At 45.1% G+C, this 26,924-nt stretch overlaps 2 protein-coding genes across 4 annotated transcripts; both read left to right on the top strand.

The window, feature by feature from the left end:
- Positions 1 to 3,940: 3,940 nt before the first annotated feature.
- On the top strand, positions 3,941 to 24,519 carry LOC133535907 (microtubule-associated protein tau-like). 3 transcript variants are annotated; one of them, XM_061875955.1, is made up of 11 exons: positions 3,941 to 4,253; positions 5,170 to 5,272; positions 9,900 to 9,934; positions 9,997 to 10,057; positions 10,160 to 10,416; positions 10,971 to 11,063; positions 11,131 to 11,223; positions 19,625 to 19,706; positions 20,595 to 20,701; positions 22,854 to 22,951; positions 24,315 to 24,480. In XM_061875955.1, exons 2-11 carry the CDS (start codon positions 5,182 to 5,184, stop codon positions 24,331 to 24,333), a joined length of 936 nt encoding a protein of 311 aa, XP_061731939.1. In that variant the 5' UTR covers positions 3,941 to 4,253; positions 5,170 to 5,181; the 3' UTR covers positions 24,334 to 24,480. The 3 variants fall into 3 exon arrangements, with proteins under 3 accessions (XP_061731939.1, XP_061731938.1, XP_061731942.1); XM_061875954.1 differs by lacking the exon at positions 22,854 to 22,951 and having other exon boundaries at positions 3,943 to 4,253; positions 24,315 to 24,519; XM_061875958.1 differs by lacking the exons at positions 5,170 to 5,272; positions 22,854 to 22,951 and having other exon boundaries at positions 3,943 to 4,253; positions 24,315 to 24,519.
- Positions 24,520 to 25,289: 770 nt separating this feature from the next.
- Positions 25,290 to 26,908, top strand: LOC133535901 (mucin-2-like). The gene is made up of 2 exons (XM_061875945.1): positions 25,290 to 26,153; positions 26,262 to 26,908. The coding sequence occupies exons 1-2, from the start codon at positions 25,290 to 25,292 to the stop codon at positions 26,655 to 26,657; spliced, it is 1,260 nt and encodes a 419-aa protein (XP_061731929.1). The 3' UTR covers positions 26,658 to 26,908.
- The last annotated feature ends 16 nt before the right edge of the window (positions 26,909 to 26,924 follow it).

The following is a 26,924-nucleotide window of genomic DNA, read 5'->3' on the forward strand; positions in this document are numbered from 1 at the left end:
TATGGGGGTGTATTAGTGAACAAGACATGGGTAACTTACACATGTGTGATGGTATGGGGGTGTATTAGTGAACAAGACATGGGTAACTTACACATGTGTGATGGTATGGGGGTGTATTAGTGAACAAGGCATGGGTAACTTACACATGTGTGATGGTATGGGGGTGTATTAGTGAACAAGACATGGGTAACTTACACATGTGTGATGGTATGGGGGTGTATTAGTGCCCAAGGCATGGGTAACTTACACATGTGTGATGGTATGGGGGTGTATTAGTGCCCAAGACATGGGTAACTTACACATGTGTGATGGTATGGGGGTGTATTAGTGCCCAAGGCATGGGTAACTTACACATGTGTGATGGTATGGGGGTGTATTAGTGAACAAGACATGGGTAACTTACACATGTGTGATGGTATGGGGGTGTATTAGTGAACAAGGCATGGGTAACTTACACATGTGTGATGGTATGGGGGTGTATTAGTGCCCAAGACATGGGTAACTTACACATGTGTGATGGTATGGGGGTGTATTAGTGAACAAGACATGGGTAACTTACACATGTGTGATGGTATGGGGGTGTATTAGTGCCCAAGGCATGGGTAACTTACACATGTGTGATGGTATGGGGGTGTATTAGTGAACAAGACATGGGTAACTTACACATGTGTGATGGTATGGGGGTGTATTAGTGAACAAGACATGGGTTAGTTACACATGTGTGATGGTATGGGGGTGTATTAGTGAACAAGGCATGGGTAACTTACACATGTGTGATGGTATGGGGGTGTATTAGTGCCCAAGACATGACTAACTTACACATGTGTGATGGTATGGGGGTGTATTAGTGCCCAAGGCATGGGTAACTTACACATGTGTGATGGTATGGGGGTGTATTAGTGAACAAGACATGGGTAACTTACACATGTGTGATGGTATGGGGGTGTATTAGTGAACAAGACATGGGTAACTTACACATGTGTGATGGTATGGGGGTGTATTAGTGAACAAGGCATGGGTAACTTACACATGTGTGATGGTATGGGGGTGTATTAGTGCCCAAGGCATGGGTAACTTACACATGTGTGATGGTATGGGGGTGTATTAGTGCCCAAGACATGGGTAACTTACACATGTGTGATGGTATGGGGGTGTATTAGTGCCCAAGGCATGGGTAACTTACACATGTGTGATGGTATGGGGGTGTATTAGTGAACAAGACATGGGTAACTTACACATGTGTGATGGTATGGGGGTGTATTAGTGAACAAGGCATGGGTAACTTACACATGTGTGATGGTATGGGGGTGTATTAGTGCCCAAGACATGGGTAACTTACACATGTGTGATGGTATGGGGGTGTATTAGTGAACAAGACATGGGTAACTTACACATGTGTGATGGTATGGGGGTGTATTAGTGCCCAAGGCATGGGTAACTTACACATGTGTGATGGTATGGGGGTGTATTAGTGCCCAAGGCATGGGTAACTTACACATGTGTGATGGTATGGGGGTGTATTAGTGCCCAAGACATGGGTAACTTACACATGTGTGATGGTATGGGGGTGTATTAGTGCCCAAGGCATGGGTAACTTACACATGTGTGATGGTATGGGGGTGTATTAGTGAACAAGACATGGGTAACTTACACATGTGTGATGGTATGGGGGTGTATTAGTGAACAAGACATGGGTAACTTACACATGTGTGATGGTATGGGGGTGTATTAGTGAACAAGGCATGGGTAACTTACACATGTGTGATGGTATGGGGGTGTATTAGTGCCCAAGACATGGGTAACTTACACATGTGTGATGGTATGGGGGTGCATTAGTGAACAAGACATGGGTAACTTACACATGTGTGATGGTATGGGGGTGTATTAGTGAACAAGACATGGGTAACTTACACATGTGTGATGGTATGGGGGTGTATTAGTGCCCAAGACATGGGTAACTTACACATGTGTGATGGTATGGGGGTGCATTAGTGAACAAGACATGGGTAACTTACACATGTGTGATGGTATGGGGGTGCATTAGTGAACAAGACATGGGTAACTTACACATGTGTGATGGTATGGGGGTGTATTAGTGCCCAAGACATGGGTAACTTACACATGTGTGATGGTATGGGGGTGCATTAGTGAACAAGACATGGGTAACTTACACATGTGTGATGGTATGGGGGTGTATTAGTGAACAAGGCATGGGTAACTTACACATGTGTGATGGTATGGGGGTGTATTAGTGAACAAGACATGGGTAACTTACACATGTGTGATGGTATGGGGGTGCATTAGTGCCCAAGACATGGGTAACTTACACATGTGTGATGGTATGGGGGTGTATTAGTGAACAAGACATGGGTAACTTACACATGTGTGATGGTATGGGGGTGTATTAGTGCCCAAGACATGGGTAACTTACACATGTGTGATGGTATGGGGGTGTATTAGTGAACAAGACATGGGTAACTTACACATGTGTGATGGTATGGGGGTGCATTAGTGCCCAAGGCATGGGTAACTTACACATGTGTGATGGTATGGGGGTGTATTAGTGAACAAGACATGGGTAACTTACACATGTGTGATGGTATGGGGGTGTATTAGTGAACAAGACATGGGTAACTTACACATGTGTGATGGTATGGGGGTGTATTAGTGAACAAGACATGGGTAACTTACACATGTGTGATGGTATGGGGGTGTATTAGTGCCCAAGACATGGGTAACTTACACATGTGTGATGGTATGGGGGTGTATTAGTGCCCAAGACATGGGTAACTTACACATGTGTGATGGTATGGGGGTGTATTAGTGAACAAGACATGGGTAACTTACACATGTGTGATGGTATGGGGGTGTATTAGTGAACAAGACATGGGTAACTTACACATGTGTGATGGTATGGGGGTGTATTAGTGCCCAAGACATGGGTAACTTACACATGTGTGATGGTATGGGGGTGTATTAGTGCCCAAGACATGGGTAACTTACACATGTGTGATGGTATGGGGGTGTATTAGTGAACAAGACATGGGTAACTTACACATGTGTGATGGTATGGGGGTGTATTAGTGCCCAAGACATGGGTAACTTACACATGTGTGATGGTATGGGGGTGTATTAGTGCCCAAGACATGGGTAACTTACACATCTGTGAAGGCACCATTAATGCTGAAAGGTACATACAGCTTTTGGAGCAACATATGTTGTCATCCAAGCAACGTTATCATGGACGCCCCTGCTTATTTCAGCAAGACAATGCCGAGCCACATTCAGCACGTGTTACAACAGCGTGGCTTCGTAGTAAAAGAGTGCGGGTACTTTCCTGGCCCGCCTGCAGTCCAGACCTGTCTCCCATGGAAAATGTGTGGTGCATTATGAAGCGTAAAATAGGACAGCGGAGACCCCGGACTGTTGAAGGACTGAAGCTCTACATAAAACAAGAATGGGAAAGAATTCCACTTTCAAAGCTTCAACAATTAGTTTCCTCAGTTCCCAAACGTTTATTGAGTGTTGTTAAAAGAAAAGGTGATGTAACACAGTGGTGAACATGCCCTTTCCCAACTACTTTGTCACGTGTTGCAGCCATGAAATTCTAAGTTTATTATTATTTGCAAAAAAAAATAAAGTTTATGAGTTTGAACATCAAATATGTTGTCTTTGTAGCATATTCAACAGAATATGGCTTGAAAACTAACACAATTTCCCAACTCATATGGAAACAGGGTTTGTAGTTGTTGCTGTTATATTGTGACCCTGAAAGGGACAAGCGGTAGGAAATGGATGGATGGAGGATAATGTTGTCAAGGTGTTGCATCTGAGGTAAGAAGCGTGTTGTTGTTTTTCAAAGTTGTCATCAGGATGTACACAAAAGTGTCTCCGCCCCTTTTCCCTTCCCGAATAGTGGGTCTGATGACGTCATCTGTGCTAGGCGCCACCGGGGCGAGAGGACAGAAGTCCTTTGATGTTGGCGGCCATCTTGTTGTCCAGCACGCCACCGAGAAGAAGAAGAAGAAGAAGAAGAAGAATAAGAAGAAGAAGAAGAAGAAGACAAATAATAGTTTAAATAAAAAATCCTCTTCCGAGTCAGTTGCGCGCCAAGTCCAAGCGCGTGCACGGCCTCAGCTTTCATCGCAGGCGCGCCCCCCAGCGGCCTGAGCGCGCACGGCAAGCAGCAGCGAGTGCGCGCCCGGTGAGACCGCCGCTGAAGAGCAGACACGTCCGCGTGCACGCACACTCAGGTAAGAAGAACCCGACCTTCGCTCCAGTCGGAACCGAACCGTCGCACTCGCCGATGAGGTCGCGTGCACACGCGCCAGCTCGGCCTCTGCATCTTTTTCGCCTGACGTGCACGTGAGAGGTCGCGCGCGGACGGGTCACGCACACCAAGCCGACTGGCTGGCGTGGCGTGAAAAGGCGCGTGCGTGTTTGCGTCCACGTCGCCTTTTATCGAAGAAGCGCGGGTGTCGCTCGGCGCGTGCACGCGACGAAAAATGTCTCCATCCCTCGAGCACGTCCACGCGCACACGTGCACGTCGCGCCTTTGTGTTGATGTCGGGCTCGTCTCACGCACGCGCTGCTTCCTTCTAGAACATGTACCGTGGAAGCTTCTAGAACCCCCGCGTGAACAGCGTCAGGTGCAGGGGAATGTGAGGGTGCGCGTGCACGTGACGACAATGTGATGGAGGCGCGTAACACCCCCACCTTTGTTGACAGCTGGCCGGTTAGCTCGCTGCTATCATGACGTCATCGTGAGGTCACGTGACATGAGGGGTGAAAGGTCAGCCTAGGCTCCGCCCACAGCAAACTGGGTCACAAGCAATGGAGCAAAAGGGGGCGGGGGGTGGTCAGGTGGCGTTGATGATGTCATCAGAAGAGTTGCTTCCAGGAAGCTCCGCCTCCTCCACATGTGAGCTGCGAGTACGTCGACGCCATGATGGTCGCTTTAGCCATCTTGTGGAAGGGGAGGTTTGTGGGCGTGGTCACCAGGGCAAACAGGAAGTGACATCATGTGGAGCAGGTTATTTTGGGCTGGTGTCTATTTGAGGTGCGGCGGCGCGGCGGCAACACAACTCCGTCCTCCTCGTGTCCCTTTCACAAGCTGTCTGTCACGTATGACATCACACCCGCTGACTCCGCCTCCTCTGTGCACGCCAGACGTCACTCAGCATGGACTACGCCGCCAACAGCTACACCAGCGCAGCCGGCGCCAACGCTTCTTTCGCCGCCATGAGCCTCAACGAGCACGTGCAGGTGACAGGTCAGTCACCTGACTACTTCCTCTTCCCTGTCATGTGACCATGAGGCTCCGCCCCTTTAAAAGCTGCACTACAGACAGTGTGTATAGCAGCAAGTGGGCGGGACTTCCATCTCACCTGTGCGACAAAGACAATGATATAATCACCTGCATGACATCGTCGTGCAAAATGACATGTATCGCACATGACATCACACACAAGTGAACACTCTGCAGGACTGCTTGTATCGCACATGATATCACACACAAGTGAACACTCTGCAGGACTGCTTGTATCGCACATGATATCACACACAAGTAAACACACTGTAGGACTGCTTGTATCGCACATGATATCACACACAAAAGTGAACACTCTGCAGGACTGCTTGTATCGCACATAATATCACACATGTGAACACTCTGCAGGACTGCTTGTATCGCACATATCACACATGTGAACACTCTGCAGGACTGCTTGTATCGCACATGATATCACACACATGTGAACACTCTGCAGGACTGCTTGTATCGCACATGATATCACACACATGTGAACACTCTGCAGGACTGCTTGTATCGCACATGATATCACACACAAAAGTGAACACTCTGCAGGACTGCTTGTATCGCACATGATATCACACACAAGTGAACACTCTGCAGGACTGCTTGTATCGCACATGATATCACACACAAGTGAACACTCTGCAGGACTGCTTGTATCGCACATGATATCACACACAAGTAAACACACTGTAGGACTGCTTGTATCGCACATGATATCACACACAAAAGTGAACACTCTGCAGGACTGCTTGTATCGCACATGATATCACACACAAGTGAACACTCTGCATGACTGCTTGTATCACACATGATATCACACACAAGTGAACACTCTGCAGGACTGCTTGTCTCTCACATGATATCACACACAAGTTAACACTCTGTTTGTATCGCACATGATATCACACACAAGTGAACACTCTGCAGGACTGCTTGTCTCTCACATGATATCACACACAAGTTAACACTCTGTTTGTATCGCACATGATATCACACACAAGTGAACACTCTGCAGGACTGCTTGTCTCTCACATGATATCACACACAAGTTAACACTCTGTTTGTATCGCACATGATATCACACACACGTGAACACTCTGCAGGACTGCTTGTATCGCACATGATATCACACACACGTGAACACACTGCAGGACTGCTTGTATCGCACATGATATCACACACAAGTGAACACTCTGCAGGACTGCTTGTATCGCACATGATATCACACACAAGTAAACACTCTGCAGGACTGCTTGTCTCTCACATGATATCACACACAAGTTAACACTCTGTTTGTATCGCACATGATATCACACACAAGTAAACACGCTGCAGGACTGCTTGTATCACACATGATATCACACACAAGTTAACACTCTGTTTGTATCGCACATGATATCACACACAAGTAAACACGCTGCAGGACTGCTTGTATCGCACATGATATCACACACAAGTGAACACTCTGCAGGACTGCTTGTCTCTCACATGATATCACACACAAGTTAACACTCTGTTTGTATCGCACATGATATCACACACACGTGAACACTCTGCAGGACTGCTTGTATCGCACATGATATCACACACACGTGAACACACTGCAGGACTGCTTGTATCGCACATGATATCACACACAAGTGAACACTCTGCAGGACTGCTTGTATCGCACATGATATCACACACAAGTAAACACTCTGCAGGACTGCTTGTCTCTCACATGATATCACACACAAGTTAACACTCTGTTTGTATCGCACATGATATCACACACAAGTAAACACGCTGCAGGACTGCTTGTATCACACATGATATCACACACAAGTTAACACTCTGTTTGTATCGCACATGATATCACACACAAGTAAACACGCTGCAGGACTGCTTGTATCGCACATGATATCACACACAAGTGAACACGTTGCAGGACTGCTTGTATCGCAAATGATATCACACGAGTGAACACGTTGCAGGACTGCTTCTTGTATCACACATGATATCACACACAAGTGAACGCTCTGCAGAACTGCTTGTATCGCACATGATATCACACACAAGTAAACATGCTGCAGGACTGCTTGTCTCTCACATGATATCACACACAAGTTAACACTCTGTTTGTATCGCACATGATATCCAACACACAAGTAAACACGCTGCAGGACTGCTTGTATCGCACATGATATCACACACAAGTAAACACGCTGCAGGACTGTTTGTATCGCACATGATATCACACACAAGTTAACACACTGTTTGTATCGCACATGATATCACACACAAGTAAACACGCTGCAGGACTGCTTGTATCACACATGATATCACACACAAGTAAACACGCTGCAGGACTGCTTGTATCGCACATGATATCACACACAAGTAAACACGCTGCAGGACTGTTTGTATCGCACATGATATCACACACAAGTTAACACACTGTTTGTATCGCACATGATATCACACACAAGTAAACACTCTGCAGGACTGCTTGTATCGCACATAATATCACACAAGTGAACACGCTGCAGGACTGCTTGTATCGCACATGATATCACACACAAGTAAACACGCTGCAGGACTGTTTGTATCGCACATGATATCACACACAAGTAAACACTCTGCAGGACTGTTTGTATCGCACATGATATCACACACAAGTAAACACTCTGCATGACTGCTTGTATCGCACATGATATCACACACAAGTAAACACGCTGCAGGACTGCTTGTATCGTACATGATATCACACACAAGTAAACACTCTGCAGGACTGCTTGTATCACACATGATATCACACACAAGTAAACACTCTGCAGGACTGCTTGTATCGCACATGATATCACACACAAGTTAACACTCTGTATCGCACATGATATCCAACACACAAGTAAACACGCTGCAGAACTGCTTGTATCGCACATATCACACACAAGTAAACACTCTGCAGGACTGCTTGTCTCTCACATGATATCACACACAAGTTAACACTGTTTGTATCGCACATGATATCACACACAAGTGAACGCTCTGCAGGACTGCTTGTATCGCACATGATATCACACACAAGTAAACACGCTGCAGGACTGTTTGCATCGCACATGATATCACACACAAGTTAACACACTGCTTGTATCGCACATGATATCACACAAGTAAACACGCTGCAGGACTGTTTGTATCGCACATGATATCACACACAAGTAAACACGCTGCAGGACTGTTTGTATCGCACATGATATCACACACAAGTTAACACACTGCTTGTATCGCACATGATATCACACACAAGTAAACACGCTGCAGGACTGTTTGTATCGCACATGATATCACACACAAGTAAACACGCTGCAGGACTGTTTGTATCGCACATGATATCACACACAAGTAAACACTCTGCAGGACTGCTTGTATCGCACATGATATCACACACAAGTAAACACGCTGCAGGACTGTTTGTATCGCACATGATATCACACACAAGTGAACTAGAGATGCGTGGTTTGGGTCGGCTGGGTGATGTGACGAAAAAATAGATTTTGAATAAATTCGGGCGGGTGGCGGTTGAACCATTTGTAAATATTTTCTATACTTGATCGCTAACCTTTACCGTTCAAAGAGCCATTTTGGACCCGTGTCATCAAGCGAAGAAGACAATAAGAGACGTAAACATTCTCTAGGATGTCACCCAGATAATAAGTATTAGGGCGTGCTATGAAGCCATTAGCTTTGTCGCCTGATCTACTCGACAGTCCAGCATCATGTGTGTGTGACTTCTGCAGACACACAACTGCAAGGCATGCTGGGTGACACAAAGTACACTAATGCTTGTGATAGAAACCATTTTAACACTCTTACTAATATGCGCCACACTGTGAAGCCACACCACACAAGAATGACAAACACATTTCAGGAGAACATCCTCACAGTAACACAACCAAACAAATACCCAAAGTCCTTTGCATCCATGACACTTCCTGACTATATTATACACCCCGCTAGCAGCAAAGTGCAGGTAAAGTAAGTTGTAGTCCACCTGCTGCCATGTCGTGGAAGACAAAGTGCAGGTAAAGTAAGTTGTAGTCCACCTGCTGCCATGTAGTGGAAGACAAAGTGCAGGTAAAGTAAGTTGTAGTCCACCTTCTGCCATGTAGTGGAAGACAAAGTGCAGGTAAAGTAAGTTGTAGTCCACCTGCTGCCATGTAGTGGAAGACAAAGTGCAGGTAAAGTAAGTTGTAGTCCACCTGCTGCCATGTCGTGGAAGACAAAGTGCAGGTAAAGTAAGTTGTAGTCCACCTGCTGCCATGTCGTGGAAGACAAAGTGATGGTAAAGTAAGTTGTAGTCAACCCGCTGCCATGTCGTGGAAGACAAAGTGCATGTTCAGAGGTGATTGAATGGTTTGAGGTGCACAAAGAAGTGGATGGCTGCCCGCGTGAAGAAGACCTGAGTCTCTAGTCTGCCAATCCAGCCAAGGACAGTTTTTGGAAGTCAGCATGTTTGACAGCTGCTCTTTTTGCACACCTGCCTACTTGTAAATGTGCAGGTGAGGTGGACTCACCTTCTGGTCTTGTCTTCCCCGTGCAGCTGCTGCCAAGATGGAGAACGGCGCCGTGGACAAGGTACGTGGTTTGGGTCCTTCAGCGAGGTGATGAAGACCTCTCACGGCTCGGTTGTCTTGCAGAATGTCGCAGGCCTCAAGTCACAAACCTGTGGAAGCAAGGTGGCTGCCAGACCTCAGCCAGGTATGGCAACTAGACTCCGCCCACCTTATTCAGTGCAAAGAAAATGAAGTCCTGATCCAGGACTTTGCAATCTTTGAATCCTGTCGCTGTCCCGGGTTTCAGACGTGACCAGTGGACAAAGCAGTCCCGGCACTCCCAAGTCTCCTTCCAGTCAGGCACTCCCTGGAAAGTCAGTGGGCGACGCCCACAAAGTAAAAAAGGTGGCGGTTGTCCGCAGTACGCCCAAGTCACCGGGGTCCCTGAAGAGTCGTCCCCCGGCCCCTCTGGCCGCCGCCCCCACGCCGGTACCCGACTTGAAAGGCGTCAAGTCCAAGATTGGATCGACAGAAAACATCAAGCATCAGCCGGGCGGGGGAAAGGTAAACTTGTGGGCGGGGCATAACAGAGCAGTCCAGGGGTGCCTGAGCGTTTCTCACTGAGGGCCCCAGATCAATTGATGATGGTTTTTCAAAACCAGTACCACATATAGATTAGAAAGACTGAGGACATGCAAGTTCCCTAAACAATGCTACAGAGCCACAAATGCTAACAGTTAGCACTATGGCCAGATAGTGTCAATATGAGCAACATGAGCTAAAATAGTTAGCACGCTTACAGTTAGCATGAGTGAAACCTAAAATCTGTGGTCTTGGAATGACTTTCAAAAGTTACCTGGACTCCTCCCAGTTCTCCTGGGACTTCTTTCTACTTAAAAACCTGATTATTTTGGACCAGTCTCAAGTTTGTATCTTAATCTTCTTGTAAGTCAATCAATCAATCAATCAATCAATTAAAGTTGACTTCTATAGCCCTTAATCACAAATGTCTCAAATGGCTGCACAAGCCACAACCACATCCTGGGCTCAGATCCCACATCAGGGCAAGGAAAAACTCAACCCAATGGCCCCTGGTGCAAACCTTGTCTTTTCGGCAGGTGCAGATCCTGGACCAAAAGGTGGACTACAGCAGCGTGCAGTCCAAGTGCGGCTCCAAGGCCAACCTCAAACACGTGCCCGGTGGCGGCAACGTGAGTAACCAGTGCTAGTTCTAGCTGGCCCCTCCCACTTTAAGTCCCGCTTTCCTTCTGGTTGCAGGTTCAAATCCTGGACAAGAAGCTGGACATAACAAGCGTGCAGTCCCGATGTGGGTCCAAGATCAACATGAAGCACACGCCAGGAGGCGGAAAGGTGAGGAGACAATTAGGTGGACTATAGTCATGTCCAGTCTAAGTCTGGCTCCATGTTCCTGGTGGACTATAGTCATGTCCAGTCTAAGTCTGGCTCCATGTTCCTGGTGGACTATAGTCATGTCCAGTCTAAGTCTGGCTCCATGTTCCTGGTGGACTATAGTCATGTCCAGTCTAAGTCTGGCTCCATGTTCCTGGTGGACTATAGTCATGTCCAGTCTAAGTCTGGCTCCATGTTCCTGGTGGACTATAGTCATGTCCAGTCTAAGTCTGGCTCCATGTTCCTGGTGGACAACTGGTCTAAAAAGGAGGTCTATTTAAAGGCTAGAGTATACAAATGAGTTTTAAGGTGAGACTTAAATGCTTCTACTGAGGTAGCATCTCGAACATTCCAGAGTACTGGAGCCCGAACGGAAAACGCTCTATAGCCCGCAGACTTTTTTTGGGCTTTGGGAATCACTAATAAGCCGGAGTCTTTTGAAGGCAGATTTCTTGCCGGGACATATGGTACAATACAATCGGCAAGATAGGATGGAGCTAGACCGTGTAGTATTTTATACATAAGTAGTAAAACCTTAAAGTCACATCTTAAGTGCACAGGAAGCCAGTGCAGGTGAGCCAGTATAGGTATATATGTATGTATATATGTATATAAAGGTATATACAGTATAGGTATATATGTATGTATATATGTATATAAAGGTATATACAGTATAGGTATATATGTATGTATATATGTATATAAAGGTATATACAGTATAGGTATATATGTATGTATATATGTATATAAAGGTATATACAGTATAGGTATATATGTATGTATATATGTATATAAAGGTATATACAGTATAGGTATATATGTATGTATATATGTATATAAAGGTATATACAGTATAGGTATATATGTATGTATATATGTATATAAAGGTATATACAGTATAGGTATATATGTATGTATATATGTATATAAAGGTATATACAGTATAGGTATATATGTATGTATATATGTATATAAAGGTATATATAGTATAGGTATATATGTATGTATATATGTATATAAAGGTATATACAGTATAGGTACATATGTATGTATATATGTATATAAAGGTATATACAGTATATGTACATATGTATGTATATATGTATATAAAGGTATATACAGTATAGGTATATATGTATATAAAGGCATATACAGTATAGGTATATATGTATGTATATATGTATATAAAGGTATATACAGTATAGGTATATATGTATGTATATATGTATATAAAGGTATATACAGTATAGGTATATATGTATGTATATATGTATATAAAGGTATATACAGTATAGGTACATATGTATGTATATATGTATATAAAGGTATATACAGTATAGGTATATATGTATATAAAGGTATATACAGTATAGGTATATATGTATGTATATATGTATATAAAGGTATATACAGTATAGGTATATATGTATGTATATAAAGGTATATACAGTATAGGTATATATGTATGTATATATGTATATAAAGGTATATACAGTATAGGTATATATGTATATAAAGGTATATACAGTATAGGTATATATGTATGTATATATGTATATAAAGGTATATACAGTATAGGTATATATGTATGTATATAAAGGTATATACAGTATAGGTATATATGTATGTATATATGTATATAAAGGTATATACAGTATAGGTATATATGTATGTATATATGTATATAAAGGTATATACAGTATAGGTATATATGTATGTATATAAAGGTATATACAGTATGGGTACATATGTATGTATATATGTATATAAAGGTATATACAGTATAGGTATATATGTATGTATATATGTATATAAAGGTATATACAGTATAGGTATATATGTATGTATATAAAGGTATATACAGTATAGGTACATATGTATGTATATATGTATATAAAGGTATATACAGTATAGGTATATATGTATGTATATAAAGGTATATACAGTATAGGTACATATGTATGTATATATGTATATAAAGGTATATACAGTATAGGTATATATGTATGTATATAAAGGTATATACAGTACAGGCGTAATATGATCAAACTTTCTTGTTCTTGTCAAAAGTCTAGCAGCCGCATTTTGTACCAACTGTAATCTTTTAATGCTAGACATGGGGAGACCCGAAAATAATAGGTTACAGTAGTCGAGGCGAGACGTAACAAACGCATGGATAATGATCTCGGCGTCTTTAGTGGACAAAATGGAGCGAATTTTAGCGATATTACGGAGATGAAAGAATTGGTCCTAGTGTGTGAATGTTGTCTATCTGTGTTGGCGACTTGTCCAGGGTGTACCCCGCCTTCCACCCGATTGTAGCTGAGATAGGCGCCAGCGCCCCCCGCGACCCCGAAAGGGAATAAGCGGTAGAAAATGGAATGATGGCCGTTTTAGTAACGCTTTTAATGTGTGCCTCAAAGGAGAGAGTTGGGTGGAAGATAATACCCAGATTCTTTACCGAGTCGCCTTGTTTAATTGTTTGGTTGTCAAATGTTAAGGTGGTATTATTAAATAGAGGTCGGTGTCTAGCAGGACCGTTAATCAGCATTTCCATTTTTTTGGCGTTGAGTTGCAAAAAGTTAGCGGACATCCATTGTTTAATGTCAGTAAGACACGCCCCCAGCTGACTACAATCCGGCGTGTTGGTCAGCTTTAGGGGCATGTAGAGTTGGCTGTCATCAGCATAACAGTGAAAGCTAACATGTATGATGTCACCTAGTGGCAGCATGTAGATGCTGAAGAGTGCAGGGCCAAGGACCGAACCCTGGGGAACTCCACACGTTACCTTAACGTAGTCCGAGGTCACATTGATATGGGAGACACACTGCATCCTATCAGTAAGATAAGAGTTAAACCAAGACAGGGCTAAGTCTGACATACCAATTCGTGTTTTGATACGCTCTAATAAAATATTATGATTGACGGTATGGGAAGCAGCGCTAAGATGGAGGAGCAGCAACATAGATGACGCATCAGAATCCATCGTTAGCAATAGATCATTAGTCATTTTTGCGAGGGCTGTCTCAGTCGAGTGATTTGCCCTGAAACCGGATTGAAAGGTTTCACATAGATTGTCAGACGCTAAGTGTTCATTTAACTGCTCCGCAACAATTTTTTCGAGGATTTTTGAAATAAAGGGAAGGTGAGACTCCGGTCGGTAGTTTACCATGAGGTCAGGATCGAGGTTAGGTCTTTTAAGGAGAGGATGAATAACCGCTTTTTTGAATGCTAGGGGAACAGTGCCCGAGGAGAGTGATAAGTTTATAATATTTAGCACTGATGGACCTAATAATACAAAGAGCTCCTTGATCAGTTTCCCAGGAAGTGGGTCAAGTAAGCATGTTGTTTGTTTTATTCCATTTACACGTTGTAACAATTCCTCTAATGTTATTTCCTCAAAACGAGAGAAACTATTTTGGAGGGCCGTATCCGCCGTATATACCATCGTGTCAGTGTTAATAGAACCCCGTTGTAGCTGGGACGCATTGTCTTTAATCTCCTTTCTAATGACTTCCATTTTCTTATTAAAGAACTTCATAAAGTCATCAGCTGAGTGGGTGGAGCTACTGGAAGGAGTCCCTTGTTGGGTTAGCGATGCTACCGTACTAAACAAAAATTTTGGATCGTTTTTATTAAGGTGGATGAGATTTGAGTAATATTTAGCTTTAGCTAAGGTAAGCATGTGTTTATAAGTTATTAAACTATCACTCCATGCTTGATGGTGCACCTCAAGTTTAGTCGTGCGCCATTTGCGTTTCAGCTTTCTACATAAAAATTTCTGAGCTCTAGTTTCTTCTGTAAACCACGGGGAACACCTTTTTTTAACTTCAGCGGTGCTATACTATCAATGGTTTGGTGCAGGGCGTGGTTAAAGTTGTTAGTGAGGTTATCAATAGAGCCCACATACTTTGGGAATGGTCCCATTACCGAGGGCAGTAGGTCAGCAAGAGTCGTCGTTGTGGCCGTATTAATGTTGCGGCTGCTATAGCAGTTATTATTATTATTAGGTAATGATCGGACAATACTTTAGTATACGGGAGTATCGTAACTTTGGAAACGGTGATACCCCTGACAAGCACTAGGCCTATCGTATTTCCGTTGCAATGCGTGGGTTCATTTATTATTTGTGTAAGACCACAGCTATCAACTATAGTCTGGAGCGCTACGCACGGTGGGTCCGATGGGGTATTCATATGGATATTAAAGTCCCCCATTATGATTATATTATCGGCGTGTGTCACTAGATCAGCAACAAACTCTTGAGAATTCATTGATAAAGTCCAAATAGGACCCTGGGGGGCGGTAGATAACAGCCAGGTATAGAGGTAGCGGTGTGACAGACCTCCTAGTAAGCACCTCAAACGATTTACATTTAGGACTAAGGTTAAAGTTTTCATTGTATATTAATGTGAACCCCCCACCCCTTTTAAGGGGACGGGCAATATGCACATACGTATAGTTAGGAGGAGATGCCTCATTTAGAGCAAAAAAGTAGTTTGGTTTAAGCCAGGTTTCACTGAGACCGATGACGTTAAGATTGTTGTTTCTGATGACCTCATTAACTAACAACGTTTTGGGAGACAATGATCTTATGTTTAAAAAAAAACTATACTATAGGTAGTGGGCTGTTTTAGGGAATTTTTAAATTAAATTATCCATAGTAGCAATATTAATAATGTTGTGTTTATTATGCTTAGTGCACTTAAAATAATTACGACCATATCTAGGAATAGATATGACGGGAATTTTCCGATTGTTTGTTTGGTGCTTTGATAAACGGAATGCATCATAGTTAGCCACCTCAGTAAAACGCATGTCCATTTCTGAAACAATCAAAGCAGAAAAAACTTGTTCTAACTTAACTGACTCCTCACCCAGTCTAGCAGGCTCGGGTCTTCCTTTTAAATCCGGCTTCAGGATGGAGGGAAGGGGTGTTCTGTGGGGATTAGCCTTTTGCTTTGTTTTTAGCCCCGCTCGGCATCCGCGTTTCTGCTTCCGATCACACCGCTTGCGTCTGCTCCGTAGACGGCCCCCGCTGGTACTATACTCCCCTGCTTCACAGGCCGCTGGGTGTAGCCGGCGAAGTATTCCCATGCTAGCTAGCAGGTCTATCAGTCCAAAACGGCCCGATCTAGTCTAAAACGGCCCAATCTATCCACATCCAGAATTGTCTGGCGGTCGTAAGTGATCACAGAGTGACCACGCTGTAAGCCAGCCAGGAAATTTGAAGAATTGTCCGGTATTTTTGCCAAATGTTCCATCTTTATCAAGAGCCCCTCGGCGCCGCCATCTTGATCTTACTTGAGTACAATTTCTGGCTACTCTACCCACCTCTGGCTGGTATATATTTCAATGTGTTTATAGTCTATGTATATTTATCTGTGGAACACTCTCCCTGACCACCTGAGGGCACCTAAGACCGTGGATGCTTTTAAAAAAGGCTTAAAAACCCATCTTATCAAAAAAGCCTTTTTATAGACATGCATGCTGATTCTAACTATTTGGCTGTTTCTAGTTTTATATTTTATTTATTTTTATCATCTTTTTATTATTATCATTACTATTTTTTTACACTGTGGCACTTTGAGCTTGTTTGCTCAACGTTAAGTGTTTTTTTTTACAAATATAATCTATTATTAATATATGTTGTAAAAATATATTTATATGTGGTTTATGTATATATTTATATGTGGTTATCATCTATGTATATGTATATATATTAATGTGGTTATAGTGTATATATATTTATATGTGGTTATCATCTATGTATATATATATATATATATATATATATATATTAATGTGGTTATAGTGAATGTATATTAATGTGGCCTACATATATATTTATATGTGTTTATAGTCTATATATACTTTTATGTGCTTATAGTGCATATATTTTGTCATTGCGTTTTGCAGACTCTTGGAGACAACATGTACATAGTGTATATACACTCCCCCCCATTTTTGTATATATTATCATATATATAGTTTTTCAAATCAGCTGCCATGTATACTGTGTACATGTACATCATTTATACATCTTTTAAAGTTAGTTTTTTATACAAGTTAGTGATATATCTTTTATTGTTGAATGTGTGACATGTGATGATGTTGAATGTATGACATGTGATGATGTTGAATGTGTGACATGTGATGAATATTGAGAGGAGCACAATGGAAACAAACCTTTTGGCTCTTTGTCACATCAAAGCATTACATTGATCACATTCTTTAACATGTCACTACACTTAGCAATCAATCAATCAAACAGTGGTGTTGGCGTCGGCGCGACAAGAGCGGTGTTGGCGTCGGCGCGACAAGAGCGGTGTTGGCGTCGGCGCGACAAGAGCGGTGTTGGCGTCGGCGCGACAAGAGCGGTGTTGGCGTCGGCGCGACAAGAGCGGTGTTGGCGTCGGCGCGACAAGAGCGGTGTTGGCGTCGGCGCGACAAGAGCGGTGTTGGCGTCGGCGCGACAAGAGCGGTGTTGGCGTCGGCGCGACAAGAGCGGTGTTGGCGTCGGCGCGACAAGAGCGGTGTTGGCGTCGGCGCGACAAGAGCGGTGTTGGCGTCGGCGCGACAAGAGCGGTGTTGGCGTCGGCGCGACAAGAGCGGTGTTGGCGTCGGCGCGACAAGAGCGGTGTTGGCGTCGGCGCGACAAGAGCGGTGTTGGCGTCGGCGCGACAAGAGCGGTGTTGGCGTCGGCGCGACAAGAGCGGTGTTGGCGTCGGCGCGACAAGAGCGGTGTTGGCGTCGGCGCGACAAGAGCGGTGTTGGCGTCGGCGCGACAAGAGCGGTGTTGGCGTCGGCGCGACAAGAGCGGTGTTGGCGTCGGCGCGACAAGAGCGGTGTTGGCGTCGGCGCGACAAGAGCGGTGTTGGCGTCGGCGCGACAAGAGCGGTGTTGGCGTCGGCGCGACAAGAGCGGTGTTGGCGTCGGCGCGACAAGAGCGGTGTTGGCGTCGGCGCGACAAGAGCGGTGTTGGCGTCGGCGCGACAAGAGCGGTGTTGGCGTCGGCGCGACAAGAGCGGTGTTGGCGTCGGCGCGACAAGAGCTGTGTTGGCGTCGGCGCGACAAGAGCGGTGTTGGCGTCGGCGCGACAAGAGCGGTGTTGGCGTCGGCGCGACAAGAGGGGTGTTGGCGTCGGCGCGACAAGAGGGGTGTTGGCGTCGGCGCGACAAGAGGGGTGTTGGCGTCGGCGCGACAAGAGGGGTGTTGGCGTCGGCGCGACAAGAGGGGTGTTGGCGTCGGCGCGACAAGAGGGGTGTTGGCGTCGGCGCGACAAGAGGGGTGTTGGCGTCGGCGCGACAAGAGCGGTGTTGGCGTCGGCGCGACAAGAGCGGTGTTGGCGTCGGCGCGACAAGAGCGGTGTTGGCGTCGGCGCGACAAGAGCGGTGTTGGCGTCGGTGCGACAAGAGCGGTGTTGGCGTCGGTGCGACAAGAGCGGTGTTGGCGTCGGTGCGACAAGAGCGGTGTTGGCGTCGGTGCGACAAGAGCGGTGTTGGCGTCGGTGCGACAAGAGCGGTGTTGGCGTCGGTGCGACAAGAGCGGTGTTGGCGTCGGCGCGACAAGAGCGGTGTTGGCGTCGGCGCGACAAGAGCGGTGTTGGCGTCGGCGCGACAAGAGCGGTGTTGGCGTCGGCGCGACAAGAGCGGTGTTGGCGTCGGCGCGACAAGAGCGGTGTTGGCGTCGGCGCGACAAGAGCGGTGTTGGCGTCGGCGCGACAAGAGCGGTGTTGGCGTCGGCGCGACAAGAGCGGTGTTGGCGTCGGCGCGACAAGAGCGGTGTTGGCGTCGGCGCGACAAGAGCGGTGTTGGCGTCGGCGCGACAAGAGGGGTGTTGGCGTCGGCGCGACAAGAGCGGTGTTGGCGTCGGCGCGACAAGAGCGGTGTTGGCGTCGGCGCGACAAGAGCGGTGTTGGCGTCGGCGCGACAAGAGCGGTGTTGGCGTCGGTGCGACAAGAGCGGTGTTGGCGTCGGTGCGACAAGAGGGGTGTTGGCGTCGGCGCGACAAGAGCGGTGTTGGCGTCGGCGCGACAAGAGCGGTGTTGGCGTCGGTGCGACAAGAGCGGTGTTGGCGTCGGCGCGACAAGAGCGGTGTTGGCGTCGGCGCGACAAGAGCGGTGTTGGCGTCGGCGCGACAAGAGCGGTGTTGGCGTCGGCGCGACAAGAGCGGTGTTGGCGTCGGTGCGACAAGAGCGGTGTTGGCGTCGGCGCGACAAGAGCGGTGTTGGCGTCGGCGCGACAAGAGCGGTGTTGGCGTCGGTGCGACAAGAGCGGTGTTGGCGTCGGCGCGACAAGAGCGGTGTTGGCGTCGGTGTGACAAGAGTGGTGTTGGTAGTGATGGTGGTTGATGTTTTCAGGTGCAGATCGTGCACAAGAAAGTGGACGTGAGCAACGTGACGTCCAAGTGTGGCTCCAAAGACAACATCCGTCACAAACCAGGTGACAACACTTCATCTCATCCACTCTCCTACCAACTTACTTACATAGCATCCTGATCACCATGACAACTATCACTATGATTATGACTATGAATAGGACTGATTATTGTTATGACTATGATTACAATTATGAGTATGATTCTGAATATTATCATGATCATAACTATGATTAGGACTGATTACGACCATGATTACTATTATGACTATGAATATTACAATTACAATAATGACTGAGTATTACAAATACAATAATGACTATGATCATGACTGATTACAATTATGACCACAGTTATGATTATGATCATGAGTATGACTGATTATGATTACAATGACTATGATTATGACCATGATTATTACTATGATTACAATTGTGACTGTGATTATTTTTATGACTATGAATGTAATTCTGACTATTAACATGATTATGATTATAATTCTGATTCTATTATGAGCATGACCGATTATAACTATGATTATGACTGATAATGAGTATGGCCGTGATTACAATTATGACTATGATTACAATAATGATTATAACTATGATTATGACCACGGTTATTACTATGATCATGACTATGACAGATTATGACTAAGATTACAATTATGACAATGATTATTACTAAGATTCTGACTGAATATTACTATGATTATGTTCATGTTCATGACTATGATCATGATTATGACAATCATCACGATTCTGAGTACGATTATGACTATGAGCTTAAAATTATGACTGATTCTGATTATGGCTAGGATTCTGATCACGATTCTGATTACGATCACAATTGTAAATATGATTATTATTCAGGTTCTGGCTATGATTCTAACCATGATCAGGGTTGTGATTCTGACTATGATCAGGATTGTGACTATGATTGTTATTGTTCAGGTGGTGGGAACGTGGAGATCAAAAATGAGAAGCTGGAGTTCCGTGTTCAGTCCAAGGTGGGATCTCTCAACAACATTGGCCATGTTCCTGGAGGCGGTCAGAGGAAGGTACCTTCTCTGCACACTGTCATCATCATAATAATGTACCTTCTCTGCACACTGTCATCATCATAATAATGTACCTTCTCTGCACACTGTCATCATCATAATAATGTACCTTCTCTGCACACTGTCATCATCATAATAATGTACCTTCTCTGCACACTGTCATCATCATAATAATGTACCTTCTCTGCACACTGTCATCATCATAATAATGTACCTTCTCTGCACACTGTCATCATCATAATAATGTACCTTCTCTGCACACTGTCATCATCATAATAATGTACCTTCTCTGCACACTGTCATCATCATAATAATGTACCTTCTCTGCACACTGTCATCATCATAATAATGTACCTTCTCTGCACACTGTCATCATCATAATAATGTACAATCTCTGAACACTATTGTAATATATTTACCACATCTTTGCCTCACATCATCATCATGACTACATCATATTATAGTGCTTAAAGAAGGATGGACTACATATTATAGTGCTTAAAGAAGGATGGACTACATCATATTATAGTGCTTAAAGAAGGATGGACTACATATTATAGTGCTTAAAGAAGGATGGACTACATCATATTATAGTGCTTAAAGAAGGATGGACTACATATTATAGTGCTTAAAGGATGGACTACATCATATTATAGTGCTTAAAGAAGGATGGACTACATATTATAGTGCTTAAAGAAGGATGGACTACATCATATTATAGTGCTTAAAGAAGGATGGACTACATATTATAGTGCTTAAAGGATGGACTACATCATATTATAGTGCTTAAAGAAGGATGGACTACATCATATTATAGTGCTTAAAGGAGGATGGACTACATCATATTATAGTGCTTAAAGGAGGATGGACTACATCATATTATAGTGCTTAAAGAAGGATGGACTACATCATATTATAGTGCTTAAAGGATGGACTACATCATATTATAGTGCTTAAAGAAGGATGGACTACATCATATTATAGTGCTTAAAGGATGGACTACATCATATTATAGTGCTTAAAGAAGGATGGACTACATCATATTATAGTGCTTAAAGGAGGATGGACTACATCATATTATAGTGCTTAAAGGAGGATGGACTACATCATATTATAGTGCTTAAAGAAGGATGGACTACATCATATTATAGTGCTTAAAGGAGGATGGACTACATCATATTATAGTGCTTAAAGGAGGATGGACTACATCATATTATAGTGCTTAAAGAAGGATGGACTACATCATATTATAGTGCTTAAAGGATGGACTACATCATATTATAGTGCTTAAAGAAGGATGGACTACATCATATTATAGTGCTTAAAGGATGGACTACATCATATTATAGTGCTTAAAGAAGGATGGACTACATCATATTATAGTGCTTAAAGGAGGATGGACTACATCATATTATAGTGCTTAAAGGAGGATGGACTACATCATATTATAGTGCTTAAAGAAGGATGGACTACATCATATTATAGTGCTTAAAGGATGGACTACATCATATTATAGTGCTTAAAGGAGGATGGACTACATCATATTATAGTGCTTAAAGGAGGATGGACTACATCATATTATAGTGCTTAAAGGAGGATGGACTACATCATATTATAGTGCTTAAAGGAGGATGGACTACATCATATTATAGTGCTTAAAGGATGGACTACATCATATTATAGTGCTTAAAGAAGGATGGACTACATCATATTATAGTGCTTAAAGAAGGATGGACTACATCATATTATAGTGCTTAAAGAAGGATGGACTACATCATATTATAGTGCTTAAAGAAGGATGGACTACATCATATTATAGTGCTTAAAGAAGGATGGACTACATCATATTATAGTGCTTAAAGAGGGATGGACTACATCATATTATAGTGCTTAAAGGATTACATCATAGAAGGAAATGTTTCATCACTACTGACTCTCCCACTTCCTGCACTCAGCTTTAGTATTTCTTTGAACACTTCTTCTGATTTATGTCATGCACTACTTCATATGACCATGTATGACTTGTTATGATTTCCTCATGTCTTTACTTTCTATTGATTTCAGTTTCACTTTCAGTTGATTTCTTTCAGTGTTTGATTCCATCACGTCTTGTTTTTGTTGCACGCCCCTCCCCCTTCCTGGCGCCATGTAGCGAGCGAGGGGGACGCAGGGCGAGTGCAGCCCCTCCACCCCCTCCCCCCCTGTCACCCCGACTGAAGCCCCCCCTCCCCCCAAAGATGGAGGAGAGCAGTAAGTACCTTCACTTCACCCCCATTACATCTTTTTCTCATCTTTCGTCATTCCAGCCTTTGTCCTTCCATTTCATTAATACACATTCTTCCATGCAGTCCCTTGGCTGGACAGTTGGGGGCAGTACCTAGGTTGGATGCATTAAATAGCTATAAATACAAACATTATGTCTATATTTACATACACACACACACACACACACACACACACACACACACACACACACACACACACACACACACACACACACACACACACACACACAGTGGGGCAAAAAAGTATTTAGTCAGCCAGCGATTGTGCAAGTTCTCCCACTTCAAATGATGACAGAGGTCTGTCATTTTCATCATAGGTACACTTCAACTGGGAGAGACAGAATGGGAAAAAAAATCCAGGAATTCACATTGTAGGAATTTCAAAGAATTTATTTGTAAATCATGGTGGAAAATAAGTATTTGGTCAAGCATTCAAAGCTCTCACTGATGGAAGGAGGTTTTGGCTCCAAATCTCAGGATACATGGCCCCATTCATTCTTTCCTTAACACGGATCAATCGTCCTGTCCCCTTAGCAGAAAAACAGCCCCAAAGCATGATGTTTCCACCCCCATGCTTCACAGTAGGTGTGGTGTTCTTGGGATGCAACTCAGCATTCTTCTTCCTCCAAACACCAGCAGTTGAGTTGATACCAAAATGGATACATGGATGATACAGCAGAGGATTGGGAGAATGTCATGTGGTCAGATGAAACCAGAATAGAACTTTTTGCTATCAACTCAACTGGTGGTGTTTGGAGGAAGAAGAATACTGAGTTGCATCCCAAGAACACCATACCTACTGTGAAGCATGGGGGTGGAAACATCATGCTTTGGGGCTGTTTTTCTGCTAAGGGGACAGGACGATTGATCCGTGTTAAGGAAAGAATGAATGGGGCCATGTATCCTGAGATTTGGAGCCAAAACCTCCTTCCATCAGTGAGAGCTTTGAATGCTTGACCAAATACTTATTTTCCACCAAAATTAGCAAAATAATTCTTTAAAAATCCTACAATGTGAATTCCTGGATTTTTTTTCCCCATTCTGTCTCTCCCAGTTGAAGTGTACCTATGATGAAAATGACAGACCTCTGTCATCATTTGAAGTGGGACAACTTGCACAATCGCTGGCTGACTAAATACTTCTTTGCCCCACTGTGTGTGTACATCTACAAAGTAGGGTAGTATGATATAGCAGTATTGGTATACATAAAGCGTGACATTTTGATAAACATCCTTAAGTGTTCCGTGTGTATGAGTATGATCCGGTGCAGACGCTGACACTAAAAGTGAGGAGTGCAGATGGCGTCACGTGTCCATGCCTGTGCGCAGATCGAGAGCCACAAACTGACCTTCCGTGAGAGCGCCAAGGCCCGCACCGACCACGGCGCAGAGATCGTGTCATTGGAGGACTCCCCCCAGCAGCTCAGCACCGTGTCGTCCTCCGGTAGTCTCAACATGGCCGACCCCCCGCAGCTCTCCACGCTGGCCGACCAGGTGAGCGCCTCTCTGGCCCAGCAGGGTCTGTGAGCGTTGGCCTGCCTGCCTCCTCGTCCTCGTCCTCGTCTCCTCACTGGACTTTTTGTCATCACCTCACTGTACCGCCATCCAGATGTTAGACGCATCGCGACAGTCCCTACCAAGTCCTACTGTACCACCATCCAGATGTTAGACGCATCGCGACAGTCCCTACCAAGTCCCACTGTACTGCCATCCAGATGTTAGACGCATCCCCGACTGTCCCTACCAAGTCCCACTGTACCACCATCCAGATGTTAGACGCATCCCGACTGTCCCTACCAAGTCCCACTGTACCACCATCCAGATGTTAGACGCATCCCCGACTGTCCCTACCAGGTCTTACTGTACCACCATCCAGATGTTAGACGCATCCCCGACTGTCCCTACCAAGTCCCACTGTACTACCATCCAGATGTTAGACGCATCTCCGACTGTCCCTACCAAGTCCCACTGTACCACCATCCAGATGTTAGACGCATCGCCGACTGTCCCTACCAAGTCCCACTGTACCGCCATCCAGATGTTAGACGCATCGCCGACTGTCCCTACCAAGTCCCACTGTACTGCCATCCAGATGTTAGACGCATCGCCGACTGTCCCTACCAAGTCCCACTGTACCGCTATCCAGATGTTAGATGCATCGCCGACTGTCCCTACCAAGTCCCACTGTACTGCCATCCAGATGTTAGACGCATCCCCGACTGTCCCTACCAAGTCCCACTGTACCACCATCCAGATATTAGACGCATCCCCGACTGTCCCTACCAAGACTGTACCACCATCCAGATGTTAGACGCATCCCCGACTGTCCCTACCAAGTCCCACTGTACCACCATCCAGATGTTAGACGCATCCCCGACTGTCCCTACCAAGTCCTACTGTACCACCATCCAGATGTTAGATGCATCCCCGACTGTCCCTACCAAGTCCCACTGTACCACCATCCAGATGTTAGACGCATCCCCGACTGCCCCTACCAAGTCCCACTGTACCACCATCCAGGTGTTAGACACATCCCCGACTGTCCCTACCAAGTCCCACTGTACCACCATCCAGATGTTAGACGCATTGCCGACTGTCCCTACCAAGTCCCACTGTACCGCCATCCAGATGTTAGACGCATCCCCGACTGTCCCTACCAAGTCCCACTGTACCACCATCCAGATGTTAGACGCATCCCCGACTGTCCCTACCAAGTCCTACTGTACCACCATCCAGATGTTAGACGCATCCCCGACTGTCCCTACCAAGTCCTACTGTACCACCATCCAGATGTTAGATGCATCCCCGACTGTCCCTACCAAGTCCCACTGTACCACCATCCAGATGTTAGACGCATCCCCGACTGCCCCTACCAAGTCCCACTGTACCACCATCCAGATGTTAGACGCATCCCCGACTGTCCCTACCAAGTCCCACTGTACCACCATCCAGGTGTTAGACACATCCCCGACTGTCCCTACCAAGTCCCACTGTACCGCCATCCAGATGTTAGACGCATTGCCGACTGTCCCTACCAAGTCCCACTGTACCGCCATCCAGATGTTAGACGCATCCCCGACTGTCCCTACCAAGTCCCACTGTACCACCATCCAGATGTTAGACACATCCCCGACTGTCCCTACCAAGTCCCACTGTACCACCATCCAGGTGTTAGACACATCCCCGACTGTCCCTACCAAGTCCCACTGTACTGCCATCCAGATGTTAGACGCATCGCCGACTGTCCCTACCAAGTCCCACTGTACCGCCATCCAGATGTTAGACGCATCGCCGACTGTCCCTACCAGGTCTTACTGTACCGCCATCCAGATGTTAGACGCATCGCCGACTGTCCCTACCAAGTCCCACTGTACCACCATCCAGATGTTAGACGCATCGCCGACTGTCCCTACCAAGTCCCACTGTACCACCATCCAGATGTTAGACGCATCGCCGACTGTCCCTACCAGGTCTTACTGTACCGCCATCCAGATGTTAGATGCATCCCGCGGCCAGGAGAAGTTTGTGTCGTCTGGGCGCACATCTAAGGCGGCCACGACGACAAAAAGTGTTTTCATGTTCCAAGTTGTTTGTCTGACTGGTGTTTTGCTGCCATTTGGGCGGACATGCAGCCCCTGGGTCCAGCAGGGGGCGGTACCTTCCTTCCTGTAGTAACAATGGCTAATTGACGTGTCGCACATTTCCTTTGATTTGGTCTTTCTAGAAAGCGTTTTTAAGCAGTGGAGTTCCCGCTCTGGCGTCACTTCCTGCATGGTGACAAAAGTAGTGTTTAGAAGAGGAGGTGCATGCTGACTCCTGGGAACGTGACTCACCTTTTGTACACGCCGTGTTGCCAATGTGATTGTTGTGCCTCCACTAATGACTTGTTGCTGGATGTTTGCAAATAAAGGCTAAGTCACCGAGCCTCGACTCTTTTGT

This window comes from Nerophis ophidion, linkage group LG17, assembly GCF_033978795.1.
Source record: "Nerophis ophidion isolate RoL-2023_Sa linkage group LG17, RoL_Noph_v1.0, whole genome shotgun sequence".
Lineage (NCBI taxonomy): Eukaryota > Metazoa > Chordata > Actinopteri > Syngnathiformes > Syngnathidae > Nerophis > Nerophis ophidion.

Excerpts from the sequence above, each read along its gene's own strand:
- LOC133535907 (XM_061875954.1), top strand. The coding sequence starts at position 5,182 with ATGGACTACGCCGCCAACAGCTACACCAGCGCAGCCGGCGCCAACGCT. Across the intron at positions 9,935-9,996 it reads AGAACGGCGCCGTGGACAAG|AATGTCGCAGGCCTCAAGTC; the intron begins GTACGTGGTTTG and ends GTTGTCTTGCAG. Across the intron at positions 19,707-20,594 it reads CAACATCCGTCACAAACCAG|GTGGTGGGAACGTGGAGATC; the intron begins GTGACAACACTT and ends GTTATTGTTCAG.
- LOC133535901 (XM_061875945.1), top strand. The coding sequence starts at position 25,290 with ATGTTAGACGCATCCCCGACTGTCCCTACCAAGTCCCACTGTACCACC. Across the intron at positions 26,154-26,261 it reads CCCACTGTACCACCATCCAG|ATGTTAGACGCATCGCCGAC; the intron begins GTGTTAGACACA and ends ACCGCCATCCAG.